Source organism: Hemitrygon akajei, chromosome 7 (genome assembly GCF_048418815.1).
Source record: "Hemitrygon akajei chromosome 7, sHemAka1.3, whole genome shotgun sequence".
Classification (NCBI taxonomy): domain Eukaryota; kingdom Metazoa; phylum Chordata; class Chondrichthyes; order Myliobatiformes; family Dasyatidae; genus Hemitrygon; species Hemitrygon akajei.
Genome location: NC_133130.1, coordinates 25,470,301 through 25,482,542, shown reverse-complemented (window position 1 = coordinate 25,482,542; position 12,242 = coordinate 25,470,301). Strand labels below are relative to the sequence as shown.

General features: G+C 40.6%; 1 protein-coding gene across 1 annotated transcript in view; it reads right to left on the bottom strand.

The window, feature by feature from the left end:
* fam98a (family with sequence similarity 98 member A) overlaps positions 1-8,958 on the bottom strand; it is a 35,972-nt gene extending 27,014 nt beyond the window's left edge. The window contains exons 1-2 of the mRNA XM_073050514.1: positions 8,802-8,958; positions 353-501 (exon numbers count right to left, since the gene is read on the bottom strand). Of these exons, the coding sequence (XP_072906615.1) occupies positions 353-501; positions 8,802-8,932 (280 nt within the window). The 5' untranslated portion in view covers positions 8,933-8,958. The remainder of the gene's footprint in view (positions 1-352; positions 502-8,801) is intronic.
* Between the last annotated feature and the right edge of the window lie 3,284 nt (positions 8,959-12,242).

Below are 12,242 nucleotides of genomic sequence, written 5' to 3'. Positions count from 1 at the left end.
GACTGTGGACATTGGGGGGTGTATCGCCGGTTCTGGGGGTGGGGTTATGTGGCAACCCACTTTCTGTGCAGGCGAACTGGCTCACAAATAGCCAGCGCGCGGGGGAGACTTTGGTAATGCACCTCTGACGTCATTTCCGCCCGGAGAGGGTGGGCGCTAGGGATTAAATGCCAGCGCCGCGAAGTTTGAATAAACTAGTCTCAAAACGAATAGCGTGTCGTTATTTCAGCGCTGTGTGTAGCACCTCGCTACAACCACATTATTTTCCAATATTGTTATTTCATGTACAATCTGGATTAAAATCGTCATTCAAGTTTTACATTTTGTAACAAATGATTAAAAAAAAACTTACTAGTAGTTGCATTGACATTTTCAACCAGTTTGAAAAGTGCTTTCAGTTCCATTACAAGCCAGGCACATAGTTTAGTATATTCTGGAGAAGCCGCCCCTTTAGTTGTTGCCAAATCCAGAGCTCCATTGTCTAGTAGTGGGCCTTTGTATCTGCAAAATGAGGATATTACAGTGAACATTCAAGTCTTTTATTCCCACATTTATTAATGAATGCCTATGTATAGATGGATTTCCAACCTCTACACTCTTTTGAAGCAAAGCTATAAACACAGATACCAATAAGAATATGAATTTGTGGAAATGTTTTGACATTAATTATTAATCCAACAGTAATTTAATCCACTGCAACTGAGAAGCATGCATCAAAAAGAAATAGACTCTCTGAATAAAATCCCGATGGTCTTGGCCCAAATCTGTGTACTCTGTTCCATACATGCTGCCTGTCCTGTTGAGTTCCTCCAGCATTTTGTGTGTTGTGTTAAATAAAATGTCAGGACGATTCTTTCTAAACATAACTTTCACTTAAATACTTTGGTTAATATCCAGTTTAGGTCTGCATGTTCTCATTCACATCTTTGAAATGCTAATGAAATATAGTTTCATAAAAAAAATTCTGATAAATGGTATTTGAGCTGTTGATTTCTCTCCAGTGATGCTATCTGATCACCTGTGCATTTTCAACATAGCATCCTCTCTTTACACTTCCCACATCTATCAGATGTGTCTGTGTGCTAGGTATATTGGGAAAAATCAGAGTTGTACAGCATAGAAAGACTGGTCATTACACCATTGCCAACATGTTTGCCCATTTACACTACTCATATTTGTGTATTGGTCTGCATTTATGACTTGCCTGTTTAACTGCCTGTTATATGTCTCATGCATGTAGCAATTGTATCTGATCCCCCACACCTCCTGTGGTGACAAGTTCCAGATATTAACCACACGACAAGACTTCCCCCATCAATTCCCCTCTAAAACTCCTTCTCACCTTAACGTATGCCCTCTTGTTTTTGAAAACCCTACAATGGGAAAATTATTCCAACTATGTTTCATATAATTTTATTTGCTTTTATTGGGTCCCCTCACAACCTTCTTCACTCCAGAGAAAATGAACGCAGACTTTTCAATCTCTCTCCATAATTAAATTCTCCAATCCAAGAAATATCCTGGTGAATCCCCAGTACAGTTTCCAGAAGGACCACATCCTTTCAATAATGTGACAAATAGAACTGTTTTTAATACTCCAAGTATGATCTTATAATATCTCATTTAAATGATGCAGTTTTCAACACTGCATCCTCTCTTTACACTTCCCACATCTATCAGATGTTGGCTTGAAACATAACCATTTCTTTGCCTCCACAGATGATGCTTGACCCAGAGTTCTTCCAGCAGCTTATTTCTAGCTTCAGATTCCAACATTTACAGTCTCCATTTCATGCCCAAAATTATGAAAACAAGCATGCTATTTGCCTTCACCACCACCCTATCCACAGCGTTATCACTTTCAAAGAACAAACTTAAATCTCAAAGTCACTCTATTCCTCAACATTCCTTAGCAGCCTACCATTCAGTGTATACATCTAGACATGTCACTTTGCAAAATGAATTGCCTCACAACTGTTAGGATTAAAACCGATCCATCAACACGGCACCCACCTTTTTATCTGAACTTTATCCTGTTGGAAACAAAGACAACTTTTCTCTCTATCCATGAAACAACAATTTTCATGTCATTTGCAAACTTACCCCTCATATACCCCTTACATTCCCATTCATGTCATTAACATATATTACAAACCATAAAGGACCGAGCATCAATCCCTGGACACAGACTTTTAATCAGAAAAGTATCCTTCTACCATCACTCTCTGCCTCTCATCACCAACTTGGATTCAATCTCAGATTGAATAAACTCATGTGCCTTAACCTCTTGGACTAGCCTACCATGTGGCATCTTGCTAAATGTATTAATAAAGTTTATTTAGCAAATGTCTACCTCTGTCTCCGTCAATCTCTCTTGCTTACCTCCTCAACTCAAACCTGAAGCAGCATTATTTAGCTTATCATGAATAATCTGCCTCTCATTGCCATCAATAAATGCCCATTCTTCAAATATAAACTTTGGGAATCCAAGCAAACACTACACTCTCCCCACCGCTCCCCCCCCCCCCCCCCCCCCACACCCAGCGCTGCCCCAAACCTAAACAGCTTTCCCTGGTTCTCCACTTTATTGAAGCCAGTTACATCTCAAAGGTTTTGATGAAATATCACTGAGTGACAACATATTTCCAACATATTTCATTGAGTCCATAAGACTATAAGAAATTGGAGCAGAATTAGGCAATTCAGTCCATCGAGTCTTCTCCGCCATTCCATCATAGCTGATTAATTAACCCTAGCAAGCCCATTCTTCTGCCTTCTTCCGTTATCCTTTGATGCCCTGACTAATCAAGGACTTTTAATTTCCACTTTAAATATACTCAATGACTGAGCCTCCACAGCCTCTGGCAATGATTTCCATAGATTCACTACATTCTCACTAAAGAAATTCTTCCTCATCTCTGTTCTAAAAGGATGTCCTTTTATCCTGACTCAATGTCCTCCAATCCTAGACTCTCCTACGATTGGGAACATCCTCTTAACGTGCAGTGTATTTAGGTCTTTTAATATTCAATAGGTTTCAATGAGAACCCTCCCCTCACTCATTTTTTTAATCTCCAGCGAGTACAAGCCCAGAGCCATCAACAGCTCAGAGTCACAATACAGAATGACTCCGTGTCCATTCTAACCTTCAGCTTGACTAGTAAGCATGTCAAAGGTTACAGGGAAAAGGCAGGAGAAAGGGGTTGAGTGTTCTAATAAGTCAGGCATGATGATATGGCAGAGTAGGCCGAATAGCCTAATTCTGCTATTGGTCTTATGTTTTAATTCTGGGAAAACAAACCCAACCAATTTATTCTCCACTCATATCCAAAATCACTTGACCAAAACAATGTCAGAATCAGAATTAGGTTTAATATCACTGGCATACGTTGTGAAATTTGTTGTCTTTGCAGCAGCAGCACAATGCAACACATAAAAAAGGGGGGGGGGGGGGGACCTGAATTAAAGTACATGTCCATTCAGAAATCAGATGGCAGAGGAAAAGAAGCTGTTCCTGAATTGATGAATATGTGCCTTCAGGGCATGTCTGGATGATGGGGGTCCTTAAAGATGGGCGCTGCCTTTTTGAGGTATCATTCCTTGAAGATGTCCTGGACACTACAGAGACTAGTACCCATGATGGACCTGACTAAGTTTACAACTCTCTGCAGCAGCCGCTTCCCCTCACCCCACATCCAAACCAGGCAGTGATGCAGCCAGTTTGAATTCTCTCCATGGTACATCTGCAGATATTTGTGAGTGGCTTTGGTGACGTACCAAATCTTCTCGAAACTCCTAATGAAATATAGCTGCTGTCGTGCCTTCTTTGTAGCTGCATCGATATGTGGGTCCTGATGAGATCCTTAGAGATGCTGATACACAGAAACTTGAAATTGCTCACTCCTTCCATTTCTGATCCCTCTACGAGGACTGGTGTGTGTTTCCTCATCTTACTTTCTTAGTCCTCAATCAGTTCTTTGGTCTTGCTGACGCTGAGTGCAAGGTTGTTGCTGCAACAGCACTCTAGCTGATATATCACTCCTTTAGTCTCTCGTCACCATCTGAAAGTTTGCCAACAATAGTTGTGTCATTATTATAGACAAATTTATAGATGGCATTTGAGCTGTGAGAGTAGGACAATTATGGGTGTAGAGAGAGAAGGTCAGTGGGCTAAGCACATCCTTGAGGTGTGTCAGTGTTGATTGTCAGCAAGGTAGAGATGGTATTTCCAATCTCCACAGATTGTGGTCTTCCAGTTAAGAAGTTGAGGATCCAGTTACAGAGGCCCAGGTGCTGTAGTTTATCTATTAGGACTGCAGGAATAATGGTGTTAAAACACTATCCATAAACAGCATCCTGACACAGTTATTAGTATTGTCCAGGTGGTCCAAGTGCCGGCTGGTGGCGTAGTGGCATTAGCACCGGACTTCGGAGAGAAGGCTCCAAGAGTTCGAATCCAGCTGGCTCCCTTGCGTGCTTTCCATCCGTGCTGGGTTGAGCGTCGAACTAGCAACTCGACTTTGAAAAAATTAGAAAGCCTGCTTAAAAAAAACGGCATCACGATGACTCCACTCAGAATTAAGGGCTTTCTTCTTCTTCTTCAGGTGGTCCAAGCTCATTGGCCATAGACCTATTATGGCAAATTGTTAGGCAAAAGATAGGCAAATTCAGGACCTCAATTCGAACCATAACCAACTTCTCAAAGCATTTCATCATCATAGATGTGAGTGCTACTGGATGATAAGGCAGCTCACTCTGCTCTTACAAACAAGCTGGATGTACTCAGCAGGTCGGGCAGCATCTGTTGAAAGGAGCAGTCAATGTTTCGGGCCGAGACCCTTGAACGTTGACTGCTCCTTTCAATGGATGCTGCCCGACCTGCTGGAGTTTATCCAGCTTGTTTGTACGTGTTGATTTGACAACAGCATCTGCAGTGTACTTTGTGTTTACTCTGCTCTTCCTGGGTACAGGCATAATTGCTGCCTTTTGAAGCAGGTAGAAACTTCCAACTATAGCAACGAGAGACTGAAAATGTCTTTGAACACACCTATCAACTATGAACATCAGTGTACTGATAAATCTTCTGTGTACCCCTTTTAAAGCAACTACTTACTTTCTACAGTGACCTCCCAAAATACATCACCTCATATTCTTCAAGATTTAATCCCATTTACCAATTCTCCATCCATCTTGCTCTGTCAACATTGCTCTGTTGCCAAAGATTATCCTTATGATCAATACTATCACCAATATTCATGTCTTGGCAAACTTATCAATCTTGCCTTCTATGAAAAAATCCAAAATGTTAATGTAAACATGACCCAGCACAAAATCCATACACCACAGGTCACAGGCACAATTTGCTAAAACAAGCCTCAATCGCCACCAAACCAATTTTAGATCCAATTTGCCAAACTGCCCTGGATTCCATGAGATCTTACCTTTTGGACAAGTGTCTCATATGGAACCTTGACAAAGGCTGTAGTGAAAACCAAATAGACATCAGCCACACCAGGCTAAGAGACAATTACTTCCTCAACAATCAATCAGCAAAGACTAGTATGGAGAAGAACAGAAAATTATTTTGATGTTTGCGATTGCAGCACATTGTTTATGGGGCATACAGAGCAGCCAAAGTAAACTGATGACAAAGATAACAAACAATTATATTATACAGCATTCTTATATGATCTAGTGCAATGAGCTGCTTGAATGTTGCTGGAACTGCAGTCACCAAGACAAGTGGAGAGTACACACTAACCCTTGATTTGTATCATAAGAGTGTCTGAGATATACCGCACAGAAATAGCTCCTTTGCCCAAAATCAATGGTAAGCCATCCAGGTAATTTAATGGTAATACCACTGAATACAGTTATGTAGCACAGAAACAGGCCCATCCTCTGGTAATTCTTTCCATATTCCACCACTCTCTATCTAAAACCCTACCCTGCCAGCTCTGCCTCACCATGGTGTTAGATTTTCAGGATCAAATAGGATGTTGAGTTTTCTCAGTCAGAATGCTCACATTCTATCTATAAAGAAAATGCAATTAATAGTTGGGCGATACAACAAACCACTGTATTTAACTCTAGTGCAAGCCTGTAATATATAACCATAAGACATAGAAGGAGAATTACAGCATTCAGCCTCTGAGTACACCTACCTCTGCTATTCCATCATAGCTGATTTATCATCTCTCTCAACCCCATAACTTTTGATGCCCTGATTAACTAAGAACCCATAAACCTCCATTTTAAATATATCCAATGACTTGGCCCCCACAGCCGTCTGTGGTAATGAATTGCAAAGGTTCACTAACCACTGGACAAAAATATTTCTCATCTCTGTTCTAAATGAACATCCCTCTACTCTGAGCCTGTACCCTTTGGTCCTAGACTTCCCCACTAGAGGAACCACCACCTCCAGATCTACTCTATCTAGGCCTTTCAATAAACGATAGGTTTCAATGAGATCCCCCCTCATTCTTCTAAACTCCAGTGAGTCAAGACCTAGGCCATCAAACATGCCCCATAAGTTAACCCTTTAACTCCTGGAATCATTCTCATGAACCTTTTCTGGACCCTCTCCAATGCCAACACTTAGCTTAGATAAGTGACACAAAACTGCTCACAATACTCTGAATTCAACCTGCCATATGCCTTATAAAGCCTCAGCATCACATCCTTGCTTTTGTATTCCAGTCCTCTCAAAATGAATGCTAACATTGCATTTGTGTTCCTTAACACTGACTCAACCTGTAAATTAATACTGCATGCGTCCTTTTGCATCTGATTTCTGAATTTTCTCTCCATGCTAGTTTCTTTCCTGTAATACAATGAGCTCTCATCTTGTTAAGAGGTCTCATATGCAGCACCTTTTCAAGAGACTTCTAAAAATCCAAATAAACAACATCCATTGGCCATCTATCCTGCCTGTTATTTCCTCTAAGAACTCCAACAGATTTGTCAGGCAAGATTTCCCCTTTAGAAAACTATGCTGACTTTGGCCTATTTTATCATGTGCCTCCAAGTACCACGAAATCTCATCATTAATAATGAACTCCAACATCTTCCCAACCTCTGAAGTCAGGCTAACTACCCTATAATTTCCTTTATTCTTAAAGAGTGGAGTGACATTTGCAATTTTCTAGTCCTCCGGAACCATTCTAGAATCTAGTGATTCTTGAAAGATCATTACCAATGCCTCAACAATCTCTTCAACTACCTCTGTCAGAACTCTGGGGTGTAATCCATCCAGTCTAGGTGATTTATCTAACTTCAGACTTTTCAGCTTCCCAAACACCTTCTCCTTAGTAATAGTAACAACACTCACTTCTGCCCTGACTCTTTTGAATTTCTGGCTGCAAGTGTCTTCCACAGTGAAGAATGACACAAAATACTTAACTTCATCCATCATTACTTTGTCCCCCATTACTACCTCTCCAGTGTCATTTTCCAGCAATCTGATGTCTGCTCTCACCTCTCTTTTACTTTTTATATATCTGAAAATGCTTTTGGTATCCTCCTTGATATTATTAGCTAGTTTATCACCCTATTTCATCTTTCCTTTCATAATGCATTTTAGTTGCCTTCAGTTGATTTTTAAAAGCTGCCCACTAATTTTTTGCTATATTACATGCCCGCTTTTTTGCTTTCATGCTGTCTTTGACTTCTCGTCAGCCACAGTTGTCTCATCTTCCCCTTAGAATACTTCTTCATCTTTGGGATGCATCTTTCCTGCACCTTGAAAATTGATCCCAGAAACTCCAGCCACTGCTGGAGGCCACTGGTGTCCCCTTCCAAGCAACTTTGGTCAGCTCCTCTCTCATACCTCTGCAATTCCTTTTACCCCACTGTAATGCCAATACATCTGACTTTAGCTTCTCCCTGTCAAGCTGCAGGGTGAAACTACCATCGTGTTATAAGGGCTCTTTTACCTTAAGCTCCCTAATCAAATTTCCTAACACTCAATCCAGAATTGCTTTCTCCTAATGGGGTCGACCACAAACTGCTCTAAAAACCATCTCATAGGCATTCTACAAATTCCCTTTCGTGGGATCCAGCACCAACCTGATTTTCCCAATCTACTTATATATTGAAATCCCCATGACTATTGTAATATTGCTCTTTTTAATAAGTCCTTTCTATCACTTGCTGAAATTTGATCCCTACATCCCGGTTTTGCTACATTATTGCTTTTCTTGACTAATGAGATTAAATAAATTAATATGACACATCTATGAATTTGCATAGTCATAGTTCAAATCAGGTTGCGTGGTAGCAAAAAGATTTAGCCAATAATGCTGAAAAGTGTTTCAGGAAATGTTTAACATCCTTGACTACTGTCATTTAGGGCAAGACCTAAAATAGGTCAGATCACCAGGCCTGCCACAAGGTTGTATCAGGTATTTAACACCGACAAACTATTAAATAAAAAGAGCAGAATAAACTAATATAGCAAGCCACATGCTGCCCGGCCTGCTGAGTTCCTCTAGCATTTTATGTGTGTTGTTTAGAATAAAATCAAGCTTGCCAGCCACAAAACCTGTAGCATCAGTAAGGAGTGGATGGCGACCGAGCGGCCTCTGGGCCTTTTCCTACCCGCCGGCAGCTCGCGTCAAGCACGGACCCCCAGTGAAATGCCGCTGCCTTCCAGCGGGAAGAGGAGGAAGGCTGGCCGGTCTCCAACGCGAAGGCGACAGCACGACACCGGCCTCCGCCGGCGGCCCAGCTCGGTGGAAGCCTCGGGAAGGTACGGGACACCCGAGCCCAGCTCGCCCCGACCCCAGCCCCCTCCGTACCCCAGATCCTCCAGCGAGTCCAGGATGTCGTTCTCCATAGCGCGGCCGGAGCTAATGTCGGTGTCCGGTACCGTAGCCGGTGGTTTCTCAGCGTCGCCACCGACACCCGCCGCCTTGTGCTTGGTTGGCATGTCCGGGGCCTCGCACGAAGCGGCCGCGCAACTGCCTGCTCGTCTCCTCGCACGAACAGATCTCCAATTAATATTATTTTTCTTAACAATTAAAAATAACTACAATAGTAACTAATCAATCGCACATCAATCCACAAATAATTATTAACACAGCCTTATACAGGCAGGAGCCTAAACGCGAAAGGACCCCTGGACCGTTATCCTCGTGGTGAAGTTTTAACTCTGACAGATCTTTACAAATAAATGTACAGTGGATTCCGGTTTATTGGGACCAGAACGTTCTGGCCCAATTAAGTGGGATGCTCCGATTTCAAGCAAGTACTTTTAAAAGGTACAAAAAAAGACAACTAAGTAACACATTATGTATTTAAATGAAATACAGAACAAATTAGAACACAACCAATACTTTATGAGTGCTATACAACTGTGTGTTAATTCCTAACGACAAAATCAGTGCAGATAATGGACTGCCTTCATAGAATGCTGTCAACGATTGCATCCTCTAAATCTTAAGTTTCATTTTAACATTCAAGAACATTGTTGACTCCTTCAAATTATTTGTAGTGTGAAGTAGTGAAATCATTTCATTTTCACTCCTGGTCTTTTCTGGCATCTCCAAGCCTGAATGCTTGAAACTGCAAAGAGCAAAACAGTTCTGAATTGTTTTCCTGCTTATTCCTCTCCAACTATCAGTGACAAAAATCCCTGCTTTTTAAACACAAGTACAACGACTGCCGCTGTTTAAAAACTGTTCTCTCAAAATCACACAAGTACATGCGGCTGACACTAGTTAGAAACTCTTCGATGACAACCTCCTGTCCCAATTAAGCAACATAGTGTACCAAATAAACAAAGAGAATCCTGGTTATTCTCTCAATTAGTTTTTGTTGTTTAAGAATGGTCCCAAATAAGCGGCTGCCCCAATTAACCAGAATCCATTGTATTATAATTAGTTACAAGGTCACGTAGAGGGTTTTTGAAGGATTGGCCTTGTATTTTTAGAGCTTCAGTCGGGAAACTGATGAAACAAATGTTTGATCTTGGACAATTCTCCACCTTGTGGATGCTTGTACAAATGAAGCATATAACACAGCAGAGAGTGACTGTGGTCAGTCAGAATCCACCCTTTGGTGCAGAATGCCTCTGTCTGAACACACTCTGTGTCAGTATAATTTATGTTATGGACAATGCTGTAAAGGGTAGTGTCATTGCCCACTCAAAACTGCCCATGAGTATGGCAGTGAGCCAGTTTCTCGAACGGCTCTGGCCCTTCCAGTGATTGTTCTCCTACGTTGGGAGTAACTTCTTGCCTCAACTTAAGAACATGGGAAATCAACATGGAAGAGGGACATTCAGCCCCAAGGTGCCTGCTTTATTATTCAGTATGATCATAGTTTATACATTCCTTAGTATCACTGCCACAAACTCATCCCATATGCCTTAATTCCCTCAGTATTTAGAAATCTATTGATCTGTGCATGAAGATATTCAGTGACTGTGCCTGCATATACTACATATTTATTATCTTCAGATCTCAATCCTACATGACCAACCCCATATTCTAAAACTGTGACTCTAGATACATCAGTCAAGGATACATCATCCCTGAAACTACATTGTCAAGCCTAACAACAATAATTTTGAATGTTTGAAGGTGATCATGTCTCATTCTTCAAATTTTGAAATACTGCTTAATCTCTCCTCAGAGGATGTATTACCATCCCTGAAATCAATCCGTTGAAACTTTGTTGCAACTAGATCTGAAGAGATTGTTTTAAGTGATGACTTGCTTGTGTCTTATACAATTACAGAAGGACACATAGCTTCTCATCTTAAAATTTTGCAATAAAGACCAATGAGCCATTTTCCTTTCCAGTTGCTTGATATACTTACACATTTCAATGATTCATGTACAACCATCAATACCTTTCAATCTGACCATTTAAAAAGTTCTCTATTTACCCTGCTATCCGCACTTTGGCAAGTCTGATAACCTGGCTGCTCTTCTACTCAGGCATTCAGGCAGAGACTGAGGACCACAACACAGTTCATTTGTTTTCATTGATAAACGTTTAAATCCAACCAACATTCTTCAAACGAGCTTAAAACTCACAGAGGATTTCTATCTTAAAACATTTCCAAATTATAAGCCATTCCTAAAACACAAAGGATTTCCAAAATGTAAGTACAATTGCTATAAATAAGAGAAGACTTACAGTATAAATGATAAAGATTGTCCATCACAAAAATCAAAGCCAGAGGAATGGATTCTGGTTCACCCCATGTTTCTTTCATTCTTCCTGATATTCCTTATCCCACTCCAACATTCCAAATAAGCTTGAATTTTCACACACTTTATATATTTCCTCAGATACCTTTTACACAAAGATTCTAAAAACCTCTTGGAGGCATAAATCCCAGCTACCTCCAATTAATGCTGTGAAGCTAACTTTCTAGGATACATAAAACTTCCAACATTAATTGACCAGTTATTGATATGCTAAGTGTTAGTTTCCATCTAGTCTGCAAGCTTCTTTGGATTAAGCAATTTAGTCAGCTTGCCTGTTTGAAACAAGCCAAATTAAATAACCTATTGATTTATACTGCACCTCTTCCAGCATTTAGACAGGGGTTACGGACTAGCAGTCTGTTCCATAGACAGAGCTTGTTTGCTAATCTTTGTGTTTTAACTTCAAGGTGATTACTGTTTGCCATTTACATTTTAAGAATTGAAGACTGGTTCATGTTTATGACCAGAAGCTTAACAATGTTAGTTGGAAGTTTACTTACAACTATTTGATCTTACAAGTGGCAGCTGCTGTGCTTAGAAAGCCGAGCTTGGCAAAATATGAGGCACACTGGCCCAGGAAGCAAAATTCCATTACAACCCCCTTACTTGCTAAGTGGAGATTTATAACCCAGCTTTTTCCTATGGATATCCGCTTCTAGATCAAGACTCCCACCAATACTACTCTTGGGAATAGGCTATCACTCCACCCAACTGATCCAATGGGCTGCCAATGCTAAGAAGGCCCTGTTGATCCATTGCTCAAAGAACTCTTTGAGTACTTTCTAATGTAAGGGTTTCTGTGTGATTTTGTCATTAGAGTATTTATTTCTTCCATCTCAGCTGTACACAGTTTCCATACCACAAACGAATATTACCATTATAATTTTCCAAAAACATACAACAATGATGCATTAATGTCCATTTAAAATCTTTTTTTCCAAAAAAACTGTTCTTGTAATTTCCTTGATGCAAGTTGGAATCACTGTCTCTGTCACCATTAATTTATCAGGTAGTTCATCT